At 36.4% G+C, this 19195-nt stretch overlaps 1 protein-coding gene across 2 annotated transcripts in view; it reads right to left on the bottom strand.

The window, feature by feature from the left end:
* Positions 1-19195, bottom strand: part of TDRD3 (tudor domain containing 3) — a 201424-nt gene that overhangs the window by 147226 nt on the left and 35003 nt on the right. Inside the window, exon 2 of one of the 2 annotated variants that reach the window (XM_089899470.1) lies at positions 9805-9898. The exons of the other annotated variant lie outside the window; for it this stretch is intronic. Coding sequence (XP_089755596.1) covers positions 9805-9898 — 94 coding nt within the window. The remainder of the gene's footprint in view (positions 1-9804; positions 9899-19195) is intronic. 2 annotated transcript variants of the gene reach the window in all.

Here is a 19195-nt window from a genome sequence, read left to right on the forward strand (position 1 = left end):
AGGGAGGAGATATGGGGATATATGTATACATATAGCTGATTCACTTTGTTGTACAACAGAAACTAACACAACATTGTAAAGCAATTATACTCCAATAAAGATATTTAAAAAATAAAATTAAATAAGAAAGCTAGAAGACATGATCTTTTATGTCCCATCTGGTCTGATTAAAGCTTTCAGAAGTCACAATATATCTTATGCAGCTTCCAACAACTATAGGTTCACCTTCTAGCCTTGCTGGTCCTTTTCCTTCTTTTTCTTCAATCATTTCCTTGAAAGCACTTCATCATGCCACTCTAAAACTTGAATTTTACGATTCAGGATAATATTGAGAAAAATCTTTCTTTTGAGAAATAATCCTTTCCTCTGAGGTTTCTTTCTTTTTTTTAAACTACCGAGTGAATCAACTAGGAATGTTCTTGGCTTCATACAACAGAAAACCAGCCTGGAGGGAAGCAATACTGGAGACCGACACCAATTGGAAGGCTACTGCATCAGTCCAAATCAAACATGATGGTGGACTAGATTAGAGCAGTGATGGGGGTGGGGGGTGATGTAGATTAACAGAGGCAAGAGACATTTAGACAAAAAAAGTTATAGCATTTGGTGACTCAGGGGAAATGAGGGAGAGCGAGAATGGATAGTGAGAATCATTGGTGAGGAGCAGCTTTGGGAGAAGGATGATGATTTCAGTTTGGGGCAGGTTTGATTTGATATGTCTGCAAGTCAGTCAAATGGAAATGTCCTGCAGATGGCTGATGTTCAGGACACTATTCTCAGCTAGAGAGAAACAGTGGAGAATTGTCAGCATGAAAACGGCAAATATGGCTTAATAAGATACTACGTAGCCCAGAGCAAGCATGTAAGTGAGAAGAGAGAAGCCTCTAGAACAGAAACTCCTGGCATGTAGTAGTCCTCAATACATATTCATTGAATGAATAAAAGAAGACCAACAAAGGAAAAAAAGCCGGCAAAGTCATCTACAAGGCATACAGGAAGACAACTACATACACTTTGGCTCCAGTCATCCATTCCAGCCTCATTCCCAGACGTGTCACCACCGGGCCCTGACCAACAAGTTACCTTAGACTACACTAAGTTACCAACTACTCCAAAACCATGTCATTCACCTTTACACTTTCTTTTATTTTCCCCCTTCCCTCACCCCATCTCCAACAAATCCTTAGTCGTTCCTCAAGATGTAGTTTAAAAGCCTCCTCCTCTGTTGCCTTTCTTCGATCAGGATTGGGCTTCAACTGAACATTTTTCTCAATCACTGCTCTTTCACAATTTGTCACTGTATTTTGTTACTTGTATAAAAGACCAGTCCTCTCCACTTCAGAGTTCCTTAAGGTAAGGTATCCTTAGTACCACGCTTGCCTCACGAAAAGTAGTTAATAAATATCTGATAAACTGAACACATTTTGTGAAAGGGCATACGTAAAGAAATAATTTTTTAAAGGAACTAGTTGATTTCCTTGAGCCCCCCTCTGTATATTATCTGTAAAATGAAAATAGTACTACCTTCTTCAACAAGGTTGAAGAATAAATGTCCTAACATGTGAAAAGTGCTTACTTCAGTGCCTGTCTCACAGAAGAATTTAATAAATGAGCTTGAAAACTTAATAAATAAAATCAAGCCTGAGAAAGTCTGGCATCAAATTATAAAGTCCCTAAGAGCCCTTCATTCAGTTTGCCTCTTTTCCCAGATGAATTCCAAAATGTTAAGGCCTGCCCTGATACAGAACCCTGTAAGGTAACCCATTATTAATTTCCTTATTCAGAGCAGAATCCAGACATCCTTGACACTTTGTTGTGTTTCACGCATTTGACAGTCACACTGCCTTATGATATTTCAGCTTGGGGCTTTACCCATCACTGGGGTGAAACTTCTTGAAATTTTTAAAACATCTATTATTTTGTAGACTGGAATATGGATTCAGGGTGGGATTATATGTGAAACAAAAGAGAAGTAGGGAGAGGAGAGGAATAAGAGGGGAAAAAAGGTAAAGAAGGAAAATGGTCAACATTCTCTCACCCTCCATTACTCAAGGGCAGACTCGCAAACTCTGGCAACCAAGTGTTTGTCAATAAAAAACAAAAACAAAAACAACAAAAAAGAAAGAAATACACACACAGTTTTTCTTTAAAGAAACTGAATTCTCTTTGGGAAGAAACAAGATAGCAAATATGAGTACCAGGTACCACAGAACAAATAAGCCCACCCCAATTCTAGCTTTTACGGGTCCTAAAGTGAGTTATTAAGTGATCCACTTGTTCACTCCAGAGCAAAGCCTTTCAGGCTAAAAGCCCCTCCCAGTGATAAAGACTGTTTCTCCTCATTAATTCTCAAATGTGAATAACCAAATACCATGGATAATTGGGGAACATCTGTAACATGAGAAACAGAGATCAAGAATAAAACATAGAAAAAAAAGAAAAAATGGCACTAGAGGAAACAGAAGTAATTCAGAAAGGGAGAGGATCTCTGATTACCTACCTCAGAGAAAGTCAAGAATGATATCAAATAAAAACAGAGTGTCATGAAAATTATTAAGCATCTATAAAAGAAACATGAATAAAAGAATAGGGTGTTATGAAAAACATTAAAGAACAAAGAGGATTCCTAGAAATTAAAAATACTTACTGAAATCAAAAACCCAAGAATAAGTTTGTAAAACATCAAAGAAATCTCTCAGGGAGTAAAAGAAAAATGAGAAGCAGATGAGAGAAAATGGAAGAGAACCATTAAATTGTCCACTTTAAAATGGTTAATGTTATGTATATTTTACCTCAAAAAGTTATTTTTTAAAGGGAGGAATAATTGGCAATATAACTTAAAAAATCAAAGGTTAACTCTTATAAGGATTTCAAAAGAATGGATCCTGATGCCTCACATAATCATTTTGAATAGTTGATAATCTGAAAGGAAAAATAAGATAAAACTATTGCTCCAGGGTGCAGAGCACTTAAAGGAAGAAAAAAAAATATGAAGAGAACTTGTTTTAAAACCATGATTTTAAAACCAAGAAACTATGAAAAGTAATTTCATTGTATCTAGATAAATATAAAGTTTATTTTCTACAACCCTGCAACTCCAACCCTAGATAAGCACTCTTGATAAAAATCTCAAACAAACGTACAAGGAGATGAATATAAGGATATTCTACAACAGTGTTTGTAATAAGAAAAATGGAAATTACAAACAACCTAAACTGTCAATCTGTAAGGGAGTAAATTAATAAAATGTGAAATGGGGTATATTCATACAGTTGACTACTACTTAGCAGTTAAAAATAAACTATATTACTTTACCTAAGAAGTACATATACTGGGAGGACCTTCAAGATGGCGGAGGAGTAAGATGTGGAGATCACCCTCCTCCCCACAAATACATCAGAAATGCATCTACATATGGAAGAGCTCCTACAGAACATCTACTGAACCCTGGCAGAAGGCCTCAGACTTCCCCAAAGGCAAGAAAATCCCCACGTACCTGGGTAGGGCAAAAGAAAAAAGAAAAAACAGAGACAAAAGAATAGGGATGGGACCTGCACCACTGTAAGGGAGCTATGAAGGAGGAAAGGTTTCCATACACTACGAAGCCCCTTCACTGGTGGAAACGGGGTGGGAAGTGCAGGAAGCTTCGGAGCCACGGAGGAGAGCATAGAAACAAGGGTGCAGAGGGCAAAGCGGAGAGATTCTCACACAGAGGATCGGTGCTGGCCAGCACTCACCAGCCTGAGAGGCTTGTTTGCTCACCCACTGCAGCGGGCAGGGGCTGGGATCTGAGGCTCAGGCTTCAGAGGTCAGAACCCAGGGAAAGGACTGGGGTTGGCTGCGTGAACACAGCCTGAAGGGGGTTAGTGGGCCACAGCTAACGAGGAGAGAGTCTGGGAAAAAGTCTGGAATTGCGTAAGAGTCAAGAGACCATTGTTTCAGGGTGCGTGAGGAGAGGAGATTCAGAACACCACCTAAATGAGCTTCAGAAACAGGCACGAGCTGCAGCTATCAGCGTAAACATCAGAGACAAGCATGAAACGCTAAGGTTGCTGTGGCAGGCACCAAGAATCCTGTGTGCAAGCACAGGTCACTATCCACACCTCTCCTCCCAGGAGACTGTGCAGCCCACCACTGCCAGGGTCCCGTGATCCAGGGAAAACTTCACCTGGTGAACAAATGGCATGCCTCAGACTATTAGAACATCACACTGGCCTCTGAGCCAGAGGCTTGCCCCCCATTCTGTACCCCTCCCTCTCGCCAGCCTGAGTGAGCCAGAGCACCCTAATCACCTGCTCCTTTAACCCCCTCCTTTCTGGGCAAACAAGAAATGCCAGAGAGCAACCTAAATGCAGAGACGGGGCCAAATACAAAGCCAAACACCAGGAGCTGCACAAAGAAGAGAAAGGGAAATTTCTCTGTGCAGCCTAGGAGCAGCGGATTAAATCTCCAAAATCAACTTATGTACCCGGCATCTGTGGAATACCTGAAAAGGCAACAAATCATCCCAAAATTAAGGCGGTGGACCCTGGGAGCAATTGTAGACAGGGTTTGCTGTATGTGCCTAACCAGTTTTTGATTTTTATGTTTATCTTAGCATAGTTTTTAGCGTTTGTTATCATTGGTGGATTTGTTTATTGGTTTGGTGGCTCTTATTTTTAATTACATTTTTATTTTTTATTTTAATGCCATTTTTTTATTTTAATAACTTTATTTCATTTTATTTTATTTTACTTTTTTCTTTCTTTTTATCCTCCCTTTTCATCTGAGCCATGTGGCTGACAGGGCCTTGGTGCTCCGGCCGGCTGTCAGGCCAGAGCCTCTGAGGTGGGAGAGACGAGTTCAGGACATTGGACCACCAGAGACCTCCTGGCCCCATGAAATATCGGTGAGAGCTCTCCCAGAGATCTCCATCTCAATGCTAAGACCCAGCTCCACTCAATGACCAGCAAGCTCCAGTGCTGGACACCCCATGCCAAAAGCTAACAACATAGAACCACAACCCGACCCATTGGCAGAGAGGCTGCTTAAAATCATAATAAGTTCACAGACACCCCAAAACACACTACTGGACACGGTCCTGCCCACCAGAAAGACAAGATCCCGCCTCATCTCCCAGAACACAAGCACCAGTCCCTTCCACCAGGAACCCTACACAACGCATAGAACAAACTTTACCCACTGGGGGCAGACACCAAAAACAACAGCAACTACAAACCTGTAGCCTACAAAAAGGAGACACCAAACACAGTAAGTTAAACAAAATGAGAAGACATAGAAATACGCAGCAGATGAAGGAGCAAAGTAAAAACCCACCAGACCAAACAAATGAAGAAGAAATAGGCCATCTACTTGAAAAAGAATTCAGAGTAATGACAGTAAAGATGATCCAAAATCTTAGAAACAGAATGGAGAAAATGCAAGAAACGTTTAACAAGGACCTAGAAGAACTACAGAGCAAACAAACAATGACGAACAGCAAAATAAATGAAATTGAAAATTCTCTAGAAGGAATCAATAGCAGAATAACTGAGGAAGAAGAACGGATAAGTAACCTGGAAGATAAAATAGTGGAAATAACCACTGCAGAGCAGAAAAAAGAAAAAAGAATGAAAAGAATTGAGGACAGTCTCAGAGACCTCTGGCACAACATTAAATGCACCAACATTTGAATTATAGGGGTCCCAGAAGAAGAGAAAAAGAAAGGGACTGAGACATTATTTGAAGAGATTATACTTGAAAACTTCCCTAATATGGGAAAAGAAATAGTCAATCAAGTGCAGGAGCATAGACAGTCCCATACAGGATAAATCCAAAGAGAAACACGTCAAGACACATATTAATCAAACTATCAAAAATTAAATACAAAGAAAAAATATTAAAAGCAGCAAGGGAAAAGCAACAAATAACATACAAGGGAATCCTCATAAGGTTAACAGCTGATCTTTCAGCAGAAACTCTGCAAGCCAGAAGAGAGTGGCAGGACATATTTAAAGTGATGAAAGGGAAAAACCTACAAACAAGTTACTCTACCCAGCAAGGATCTCATTCAGATTCGACAGAGGAAATAAAACCTTTACAGACAAGCAAAAGCTAAGAGAATTCAGCACCACCAAACCACCTTTACAACAAATGCTAAAAGAACTTCTCTAGGCAGGAAACACAAGAGAAGGGAAACACCTACAAAAACAAACCCAAAACAATTGAGAAAAGGGGAATAGGAACATACATAACTAATTACATTAATTACCTTAAATGTAAATGGATTAAATGCTCCAACCAAAAGACATAGGCTGAATGGATATGAAAACAAGACCCGTATATATGCTGTCTACAAGAGACCCATTTCAGACCTAGGGACACATACAGACTGAAACTGAGGGAGTGGAAAAAGATATTGCATGCAAATGGAAATCACAAGAAAGCTGGAGTAGCAATTATCTTATCACACAAAATAGACTTTAAAATACAGACTGTCACAAGAGACAAAGAAGGACACTACATAATGATCAAGGGATAAATCCAAGAAGAAGATGTAACAATTATAAATATATATGCGCTCAACATAGGAGCACCTCAATACATAAGGCAAATGCTAACAGCTATAAAAGGGGAAATCAACAGTACCACAATAATAGTAGGTGACTTTAACACTCCACTTTCACCAATGGACAGATCCTCCAAAATTAAAATAAATAAGGAAACACAAGCTTTAAATAACACATTAAACAAGATGGACTTAATTGATATTTATGGGACATTCCATCCAAAAACAACAGAATACACTTTCTTCTTAAGTGCTCATGTAACATTCTCCAGGATAGATCATATCTTGGGTCACAAATCAAGCCTTGGTAAATTTCAGGAAATTGAAATTGTATCAAGTATCTTTTCCGACCACAACACTATGAGACTAGATATCAATTACAGGAAAAAAAAAACTGTAAAAATTACAAACACATGGAGGCTAAAGAATACAGTACTAAATAACCAAGAGATCACTGAAAAAATCAAAGAGGAAACCAAAAAGTACCTAGAAACAAATGACAATGAAAGCACGATGACCCAAAACCTATGGGATGAAGCAAAAGCAGTTCTAAGAGGAAAGTTTATAGCAATACAATCCTACCTCAAGAAACAAGAAAAATCTCAAATAAACAACCTAACCTTACACCTAAACCAATTAGAGAAAGAAGAAAAAACCCCCAAAGTTAGCAGAAGGAAAGAAATCATAAAGGTCAGATCAGAAATAAACGAAAAACAAATGAAGGAAACGACAGCAAAGATCAATAAAACTAAAAGCTGGTTCTTTGAGAAGAAAAACAAAATTGATAAATCATGAGCCAGACTCATCAAAACAAAAAGGGAAAAGACTCAAATCAACAGAAATAGAAATGAAAAAGGAGAAGTAACAACTGACACTGCAGAAATACAAAGGATCATGAGAGATTACTACAAGCAACTATATGCCAATAAAATGGACAACCTGGAAAAAATGGACAAATTCTTAGAAAAGCACAACCTTCTGAGACTGAACCAGGAAAAAACAGAAAATATACACATACCAATCACAAGCACTGAAATTAAAACTGTGATTAAAAATCTTCCAACAAACCAAAGCCCAATCAGATGGCTTCACAGGTGAATTCTATCAAAGATTTAGAGAAGAGCTAACACCTATCCTGCTCAAACTCTTCCAAAATAGAGAACAGAGAGTAACACTCCCAACCTCATACTACTAGGCCACCATTACCCTGATACCAAAACCAGACAAAAATGTCACAAAAAAAGAAAACTATGGCCAACATCACTGTTGAATGTAGATGCAAAAATCCTCAACGAAATACTATCAAACAGAATCCAACAGCACATTAAAAGGATCATACACTGTAATCAAGTGGGTTTTACCCCAAGAATGCAAGGATTCTTCAATATACGCAAATCAATGTGATACATCATATTAACAAACTGAAGGATAAAAACCATATGATAATCTCAATAAATGCAGAATAAGCTGTCGACAAAATCCAACACAGATATATGATAAAAACCCTCCAGAAAGTAGGCATAGAGGGAACTTACCTCAACATGATAAAGGCCATTTTATGACAAACCCACAGCCAACATCGTTCTCAATGGTGAAAAACTGAAAACATTTCCACTAACATCAGGAACAAGACAAGGTTGCCCACTCTCACCACTCTTATTCAACATAGTTTTGGAAGTTTTAGCCACAGCAGTCAAAGAAAAAGAAATAAAAGGAATCCAAATCAGAAAAGAAGAAGTAAAACCGTCACTGCTTGCAGATGACATGATACTATACATAGAGAATCCTAAAGATGCCACCAGAAAACTACTAGAACTAATCAATGAATTTGGTAAGATTGCAGAATACAAAATTAATGCACAAAAATCTTTTGCATTCCTATACACTAATGATGAAAAATCTGAAAGAGACGTTAAGGAAACACTCCCATTTACCACTGCAACAAAAAGAGTAAAATATCTAAAAATAAACCTACCTAAAGAGACATAAAACCTGTATGCAGAAAACTATAAGACACTGATGAAAGAAATTAAAGACAATACAAACAGATGGAGAGATATACCATGTTCCTGGAATGGAAGAATCAACATTATGAGGAATGGGAGAAAGTATCTGCAAATGAAGCAACTGACAAAGGATTAATCTACAAAATATACAAGCAGCTCATACAGCTCAATATCAAAAAGACAAACAACCCAACCCAAAAATGGGTGGAAGAACTAAATAGACATTTCTCCAAAAAAGATACACAGATTGCCAACAAACACATGAAAGGATGCTCAACATCACTAATCATTAGAGAAATGCAAATCAAAACTACAATGAGGTATCACCTCACACCAGTCAGAATGGCCATCATCAAAAAATCTACAAACAATAACTGCTGGAGAGGATGTGGAGAAAAGGGAACCCTCTTGCACTGCTGGTGGGAATGTAAATTGATACAGCCACTATGGAGAACAGTACGGAGGTTCCTTAAAAAACTAAAAATAGATTACCATACAACCCAGCAATCCCACTACTGGACATATTCCCTAAGAAAACCATAATTCAAAAAGAGTCATGTATCACAATGTTCACTGCAGCACTATTTACAATAGCCAGGACATGGAAACAACCTAAGTGTCCATCGACACTTTATTCAAATGAATAAAGAAGATGTGGCACATATATACAATGGAATATTACTCAGCCATAAAAAGAAACGAAATTGAGTTATTTGTAGTGAGGTGGATGGACCTAGAGTCTGTCATACAGAGTGCAGTAAGTCAGAAAGAGAAAAACAAATACCATATGCTAACACATATATATGGAATCTAAAAAAAAAAGTTCTGACAAACCTAGGGCCAAGACAGGAATAAAGACACAGATGTAGAGAATGGACTTGAGGACATGGGGAGGGGGAAGGGTAAGCTGGGATGAAGTGAGAGAGTGGCGTTGATATATATACACTACCAAATGTAAAATAGATAGCTAGTGGGAAGCAGCTGCGTAACACAAGATCAGCTCCGTGCTTTGTGACCACCTAGAGGGGTCGGATAGGGAGGGTGGGAGGAAGACACAAGAGTGAGGGGATATGGGGATATATGCGTACGTATAACTGATTCACTTTGTTATACAGCAGAAACTAACACAACATTGTAAAGTAATTATACTCCAATAAAGATGTTAAAAAAATAAAAAAGAAAAATAAAAAATTATTTTAAAATTTTTAAAAAGTAAAGAAAAGTTTAAAAAAATAAAAAATAAATACATACATCATACCTACTATTTGCCAGATACTGTTCTTGGTGCTGGGGATTCCACAGTTAGCAAGACAAAGGCCCTGTCCATGGGAGCTTAGAAATAGATCTATATACACCAGCATGGACAGAAGACAGAAAAACAGGCTGTAAAACAGTAACTATATAAATTCTTAAATTATCTACTAAGCAATCCTACATGTTATTTATTTACACATATAGATAAATACACTCTTTAATGACCTTAGAGAATACATGCAAAAATCATAACAGGGTTGCTTCTGGAAAGGGAAAGAAGGGGACCAGACTGAACATGTGTAAGGGAAAGGGTAAAGAGAATTTCTATCTGAAACTTCCCTTTTTTATTTAAAATTAAAAAAAAAGTCATTGAACTAGCTAACAATAGTCAATTTTGGGTATTTAAAACACTGATTTTAGTATATTAATCTCTCTGCTTTATTTATTTCCAGAAAGAAGAGAACGTAAAGGACTAATCCAGGGGGATTCTATATCCACCTAATAAAAGTTCAAAAAACAGTATTGAAGAAACTAGCAGAGAAAAAAATAAATAAGTAAGAGAATTTCCCAAAGCAAACATAAGACATAATTAATGACTTGAGAAAACTCAGTAAGAAGGGGAAATTCCCAATACAATAAGTAGTGGGGGGGAGGCCCCGGACATGTAAATGAATTTTCAGAATGCAAGGGATATAGAGAGGGAATACTAAAAAACTTACAGACAAAATAAAAAGAAGGGGGAAAAAGGCAAGAAGGAAGAAGAGTGAGGCTGACACCAAATTTACTCTGATTAATGTCCTCAAAAAGATGAAAGAAAATGATTTCCACTTATAACCCCATAGGTATCCAAAATATCACTCAGGTGTGTGGGCAAAACATAGTTTCAGATATGGAATACCTCAGGAAATTGACCTTTATCCATTCATAGGAAATTAAATTCCATCACAGGAAATTAAATTACATAAGGTTGTAATCTAATGAGGAAATGAAATAAACTAAGAAAGAGAACAAAACCAGAAAATGGACCCAACCCAAGAAAGCTGCCCTGTGCAGAGCAGGATGTTTAGCAGCAGTCCTGAGCTCTACACACTAGATGCTAGTAGCACTCCCCAAGCTGGGACAACCAAAAATGTTTCCAGACATTACCAAGTGTCCTGAAGGAGGCGGAGAGTTGGGGAAATTGCTGCTAATTGAGAACCACTATCTTAAAAGAACTGAAGGAAATGATAATACCAAGCAATGCAAGGGAAAAAAAATGGGAATTAGAAACTCCAGGAGATACAAAAGGCTGTTTAAGAAAGAATATAAAATCAGAGCTTATTTACATGATTTTTTAAAAAGAAAATTTATAGTCACATTAATAAAAACACTATAAACTTAACTGCAGCTACAGTGTCAACCAGTAGAAAAATAACAATGATTTAATTGTAGTTACATGACAAAATGTACATATCATCTACCTTGATACTATATAAATACAGGTAAGTAAGAAGGGAAGCAAGTAATGGGCTCCTAAAAATAATAATATAATTTATTAGAGAGGACAGATAAATCATAGAACAAGGCTAAATATTCATATATGGCAGATAAATAAAATTAAAACTTATAAAGTCAAGACAGCTTGATAAAAGCATATTATATTAAAAGAAGACAACAACCATCAGAAACATTTAAGAGTTAAAGTAGGATGGGGGAGGGGGGAGAAAGATGGTTAAGCCAGGAACTACTGTTTTTCGTTACAAGTCCTTCAGTATCACTTTATTTTTTTTAAAACTATAAAGGTGCATTACTTTGATAGAAGTTCTAACAATCATGTTTAGAAACAATTACATTTAGAAAAATCAATGATTACCTTTTACAAGAAGAAATTTACATAAATGAAAACAGAATACTAACATCAACTACAGATACACTGAAATTGCACTGTAACCTAATTTTTAAGTGCTACAATAGAACCATTGATTCAACTTATTCAACAAATACTTAATAAAAACCTACTATAAAGTTTAAATAAGTAAAATGACTTATTTAAATACCAAAGCAAGATTTAAGTCTATGAGCAATGCAGAGAGATTCTTGAACTGGGCAGTGTCCTGATTAAAAATTCTATTTTAGGTAGATTTGCCTGAAAAGTGTAAATAAACCACATGGATGGGACAGAAACTGGAGGTAATAGTATCAGTTAGGAGGCTACTGCACAAGTTTAAATGCCATGTGATAAGAAGTAGTGTGTAAAATATGATAGTAATTGTCAAAACAGACAAATGGAAATGATGATGGGGTGGGTATGATGATGATGCTAATGATGATAACAACCGTGACGACAATAATATCAGCAAGTATTTACTGTGCTTTTAAATGTCAGGTAGCACACTAATCATTTGCCATGTATTATGTCATGTAATTGTCATAAAAGCCCTGTGAGGAAAGTACTGTTTTACTCCCACTTACAAAATAAGAAAATAATAATACCATAATAATATGGTATCTGAGAGAAATGGCAAACTCAGTAAAAGAATGGCTAAAGAATTATTACTAAAACTTTTAAGACGCTGATGAAAGAAATTGAAGATGATACAAACAGATGTAAAGATATACCGTATTCTTGGATTGGAAGAATCAATATTGTTCAAATGACCATACTACCTAAAGCAATCCACAGATTCAATGTAATCCCTATCAAAATACCAATGGCATTTTTACAGAACTAGAACAAATAATTTTAAAACTTTTGTTTTTTTATTTTTAACATCTTTATTGGAGTATAATTGCTTTACAATGGTGTGTTAGTTTCTGCTTTATAACAAAGTGAATCAGTTATACATATACAAATGTTCCCATATCTCTTCCCTCTTGCGACTCCCTCCCTCCCACCCTCCCTATCCCACCCCTCTAGGTGGTCACAAAGCACTGAGCTGATCTCCCTGTGCTATGCGGCTGCTTCCCACTAGTTATCTATTTTACGTTTGGTAGTGTATATATGTCCATGCCACTCTCTCGTAAACACAAAAGACTCCAAATAGCCAAAACAACCTTCAGAAAGAACAGAGCTGGAGGAATCAGGCTCCCTGACTTCAGACTATACTACAAAGCTACAGTCATCAAAACAGTATGGTACTGGTACAAAAACAGACACATAGATCAATGGAACAGGAGAACAAGCCCAGAAAAAACTCACACACTTATGGTCAATTAGTCTATGGCAAAGGAGGCAAGAATATACAACAGAGAAAAGATAGTCTCCTCAATAAGTGGTGCTGGGAAAAATGGACAGCCACGCGTAGAAAATGAAATTAGAACATTCTCTAATACCATACACAAAAACAAACTCAAAATGGATTAAAGACCTAAATGTAAGACCAGATGCTATAAAACTCTTACAGGAAAACATAGGCAGAACACTCTTCAACATATAGTGCAGCAATATTTTTTTGGATCCACCTCCTAGAGTAGTGAAAATAAAAACAAAAATAAAAACAAAAAAAACAGTGGGACCTAATTAAACTTAAAAGCTTTTGCACAGCAAAGGAAACCATCTACAAACGAAAAGACAACCTACTGAATGGGAGAAAATATTTGCAAATGATACGACCGACAAGGGATTAATTTCCAAAATATAAAAACAGCTCATACAGTTTAATATCAAAAACCAAACAACCCAATCAAAAAAGGGGCAAAAGATCTAAACAGGCATTTCTCCAAAGAAGACATACAAATGGCCAAGAGGCACATGAAAAGATGCTCAATATTGCTAATTATTAGAGAAATGCAAATCAAAACTGCCATGAGGTATAACCTCACACGGTCAGAATGGCCATCAAGAAATCTACAAACAGCAAATGCTGGAGAGGGTGTGGAGAAAAGGGAACCCTCCCACACTGTTGGTGGGAATGTAAATTGGTACAACCACTATGGAGAACAGTATGGAGGTTCCTTAAAAAAACTAAAAACAGAGTTACCATATGATCCTGCAATCCCACTCCTGGGCATATATCCAGAGAAGACTCTAATTCTAAAAGATACAGGCCCCACTATGTTCACAGCAGCACTCTTTACAATAGCCAAGACATGGAAGCAACCTAAGTATCCATTGACAGATGAATGAATAAAGAAGATGTGGTATATATATACAATGGAATACTACTCAGCCATAAAAAGGAATGACATTGTGCCATTTGTAGCAACATGGATGGACTTGGAGGGCACTGTGCTAAGTGAAGTAAGTCAGACAGAGAAAGACAAACACTGTATGATATCACTTATATGGAGAATCTAAAAAATAGAACAAACTAGTGAATATAGCAAAAAAGCAGACTCACAGAAAACAGAACAAACTAGTGGTTACCAGTTGTCAGGGGCAACATAGTGATAGGAGATAGTAAAGGTACAAACTATTGGGTGTAAGATAGGCTCAAGGATGTATTGTACAACACAAAGAATATAGAAATATTTTATAATAACTGTAAATGGAAAGTAACAGGAAGGAAGGAAGGAAGGGAGGAAGGGAGGGCTGAACACTATTCTATTAGCCTAAGGAACTGTATCAACTGGTTACTGACCCAGTAATCATACCTCACTTCATGCCATAAAGGTTTTGAGGCAGAAGGAAATAAGCAGAGTTAACTGAAGGTAGAAGGAAAGTGGAAGGAAACTTTAAATTCTGTAAGTATATTTATGGCAGATACAAGAAAAAAAAGTCACAGTACTGCAATGTTCTCTGTAAAAGGTACATGAGACTCTAGTTATCTAAGGCCACTTATAACTCAGTCAACATTTCTTAGAAAAGAGTGAAGAAAAGATTGGGCCTGTAGCTTGTTTAAATAAATACATAAAGTATATTTATCTTATATTTAATAAGATTTAGCCTTTATATGCAAATATGTGCTCATTGAAAGATCCTCCTTATCTTTATTCCCATGAATTTAGCATTTTACCAGTTAGAAAAGCTTCTGGCAACCTAAAAATTTTTCTGCTGTCTTACACTCTCAATCATTTATAAAACTATCAAACAAAACTTGTGCTGGCATCTATTCCTGAAAGACTGCACTTTATATTTTTACCTTTCTCTGACTAAACAAGTGGCCATTCATTCCTAACTACTTGTTACATATCTGAAATGAAGATTAGCTTATTCTTATAATTAAAAGAAATTTAAATTATTTGCACTGGAATCATATATCTCAAAAATTAATATCACTGAAAAAAATCTCACTGGTAAAGGCAGGTATACAGTAGGTAGTAGATCAACCACTTATAAAGTTAGCATGAAAGTTAAAAGTCTAAAGTAGTAAAATCAACTATAACTACAATGTTAAGGGGTACACAAAATAAAAAGATATAAAATGTAATGTAAAAAACATAAAACATGGAGGGGGAGTAAAGTATTGCTGGGGGCATGTGAAATAAGTGAAGGGGATTACGAAGTACAAACTTCCAGTTATAAAGTAAATAATGGGGATGTAATGTGCAGCATAGGGAATATAGTCAATAATATTACAATAACTTTTTATGATACAGATGGTAACTAGACTCATCATGGTGACCATTTCAAAATGCATATAAATACCAAATTACTACGATGTATACCTGAAACTATTATGGTATGTCAATTATACTTTAATAAAAAAATTAATATCAAAGTCCAATTTTTGTGAAAAAGTATATTCTGCTGCATAAAACAATTCAAAGGAAAATATTATTCATGACTACTATCTATACTTTAATAACCCACTACATTCACAATATTATGTACTGTTTTAGTAAATATCTATGTAACACAAATCCGTTTATATGTATATCCCATTTATATTACAGAAGAGATAAACACTAATAATTAATACTCCAGAGCAATAATCTGTCTTTTCTAAACATTTTAAAATTCAAATTAAGTTCTGAATAAATAAAATATTCACCACAGATAAAAATTACAAAGTAGAAGTCTAAAACATATAAACATTGTGCTAAAAGACAAAAAAGCAATGGCTATAGATAACTATATAACACACTCAAACTCATTATGACCAGCTAGAACATAAAGATATTTTCCCATGGGTAAAATAAAGGGATTGGACAACATGACCAAGTAGCTTCCTGTTCAGAACCTCTGAGTCACAATTACGAAGAGATACATTCAAAATAACATTACTTTGCTCAATGATACTCTAGGGCAATGAGCTAGCCTTCATTTTTTTCAAATTAAGAGTAGACCTAGTCAATATTCTGCTTCAAGTGTACAAAACTTGAAACATTTAAGGAAACTGTAAGGAAATTTTAAAAGTTAAAAGGATGATTCATTGGTTATTAATTCCACATTCTTTTACCATTAAGAAAGTTCTACAAAATTAGAAATATAAAGAGAAACACTGTGTTCCACAAAGCAGCAAGAGACAGTCACTCTCAACCAAATGAACAAAACAAATTGAATAAACTACAAAATCACAGGTTTTTAAACCCATCAGAGCAATGAGGCCACAAAGAAACTTACATGAACTAAATTCTAGAGGGTGGCCAGTCCTTCATAAAAGAGACACAAAATTGTTCCATCCTTTCTGAAGAAAGAGGAATTTACCACACTTAAAGAAAGACAAATCGGCCAGACTTTCAACTTTTTACAGCCACATACAGTCTGGCTTCACAGATAAGAAAGAGAAAAACAAATACCGTATGCTAACACATATATATGGAATCTAAGGAAAAAAAAAAAAAAAGCATGGACTTGAGGATACGGGGAGGGGGAAGGGTAAGCTGTGACAAAGTGAGAGAGTGGCATGGACATATATACACTACCAAACGTAAAATATATAGCTAGTGGGAAGTAGCCATATAGCACAGGGAGATCAGCTCGGTGCTTTGTGACCACCTAGAGAGGTGGGATAGCGAGGGTGGGAGGGAGGGAGATGCAAGAGGGAAGAGATATGGGAATATATGTGTATGTATAACTGAATCACTTTGTTATAAAGCAGAAACTAACACACCATTGTAAAGCAATTATACTCCAATAAAGATGTTAAAAAAAAAAAAAAAGAATCCCAAGGATTTACAGCCACAAGCAAGTCTGCAATTAATGGCCAACTCTCACACAGGCTTTTACCAAGTGCTCAAGCATTGTATGCCAAAAGCTGGAGGCGGGGGAAGAGGGGGCATGGGAGGTGGTGGGGGTGGGGGGAGAGAAAGTCCATCAGAGGCAATCTGGGCTTTTAGGTACAGAAGGCAGAAGGCTGGGTCCACAGCAGGGTATCTGAAAGGTACCCTCTGAACACTTCAGGCTTTCAACTGCAAATAACTATGGGCAGGATAAGAGAGAAGCAAGAACTTCTCATCTCCTCCCACATTCCTCACTCCCACATCTCTAGGCACTCCAAGCTTTAAACTACAGGCAGTGAGATAGGAGAGCTGAAAGAAACTACTCCAAGGCTCTCCAGGCTTTAACAGAGTAAACAGGCAAAAGGGTTTAGAGAGCAATAGAAAGTAGAACATGAATCATGAATCTGAGAGCTGGGCAGCAAAACAGAGAAACAGATCTCCCACAGTTTCATAGCTGGCAGCTTAGCTGAAGGAAGAGCAGAACTCTGGAAGTTAACACTGCTAAGATCCCAGGTCCTGCTGAAGAGAAAACTGTGATCCTATCCTCAAAGCACCTGAAACCAGTGGTGACCTGACTCAAACTAACACTGAAAAAAAGCCATCATAACCTCAAATCTCATTACCTCAGGCTTCCCCATCCCACCCCTCTCCCAAACCTAGAAGAAGGGTATGGAAATGAATACTATTTATTTCATTTTCTACAGTTCTTTTATACAAAAAGTCTAGCCTGCAATCAAAAATTATATGGCATACCATAAAGCAAATATATATATATATATATAAAACAATCAAGAGATGAAATAGGCAGTAGAAACAGACCATAGATAAAGCAAATGTCAAAACTGGCAGGCACTTGAAGCTAGCTATGATAAAAATAAAAAGATCTCATGGAAAAAACTGAACAGTAAGCAGGAAGAGCTGAGGACTTTCAAAGGATATATAAACTATAAAAAATAGAAATGCTAAAAATAAAAAATACAAGTTAGAAATAAAGAATTCATAGATAGGCTTTGCAGTAAACATGACACAAAAGAGGAAAGGATTAGTGAACTTGAACATAGGTTAAAAAGGAAGTAGATAACTAAAAAAAGAAAAAAGGTAGAAAATTAACAGAATGGAAAATCCAAGATAACAGAGTCTAACATGAAATGTCAGTGGAGACCTAGAAAAGAAATAGAATTGAAAATGAGGCAGAAGAAGTGTATGAAAAGATAACACCTGCATAATTTCCAAAACCGATGAAAGATAACAAACCAAAGATGCAAAAACTCAACACTGTGGGGTTCACAGTGAATAAACACAAAGAAAACTACAGCAAGGCACATCTCAGTTAAATTGCTGGGGGAAAAAATAATAAAAAACAAATCTTAATAGAAGTGAGAGAATTAAGACACATCATATACTGAGAAAAAAAATAAGAATTTCCACTAACAATTCATTCTGGAGAAAATAAAACCGTATCTTTAAATAACTGAAAAAGATAACAACCTATAAATCTATATCCAGAGAAAATATCCTTCAAAAAGGAAAATGAAATAAGAGATTCCTAGATAAAAGCTGAGAGAAGTTACCACTAACAGGCACACAATACAAGAAATGCTATAAGAGGTTATTGATCTTATTAAGCAAAATAATACAAGATGAAACCACAGGAAAGAATTAAAAGCATCTGAAATGGTAAACATGTAGGTAAATATAGAAAATCTTTTTAAACTACCTATGACCAGCTTTCCTGTGACCAGCTTTCCCTGACACCTTAGAAGGTAGATTTAGAAGTTCCAAAGGAGTGATTTCCAGCAGGTTCTGCCAGTGCAGGACCACAGCAACTTCTCTCCCATTCAGTACCCTCTTCAATGAGGAATGAATCTCAGACCCCAGGACAAGGCAAGTTCTTCCTCCTCAGGCGTAGTGGCTGCTCCTTATACCCTCTATTGCTATATTTTTTTAAATTCTCTTTGCTTCTTAGAACTCCTCGTTACTCCAATCTCCTGTTACAGTTCATAATTTTTATATGAAATTTTCTCTGTTCAAGTTACCATGTTGGTTTCACTCTCCTTATTGGAACCAGACTGATACACTACCTTTGCCATATACTAAGTTTCCATTGTTTTGGTGTCTAAACAGGAAGTCCAATTCTGGACTTTCTGTTCTAGTTCCCCTTTTACCAAGGAGTTGTTCAATCAATTTTTAAATTTCTGGGTGGAAGAGGCTGTTTTTGCTTTTGGTAATAAAACCTAGTTTTATTGCATTGTAATCAATAATTGTAATACTTCTACTTTATGAAAATTATTGTCTTGAGACCTAA

Source organism: Delphinapterus leucas, chromosome 18 (genome assembly GCF_059928025.1).
Source record: "Delphinapterus leucas isolate spDelLeu-1000000601 "Yukka" chromosome 18, BTC_Dleu_Yukka2, whole genome shotgun sequence".
Lineage (NCBI taxonomy): Eukaryota > Metazoa > Chordata > Mammalia > Artiodactyla > Monodontidae > Delphinapterus > Delphinapterus leucas.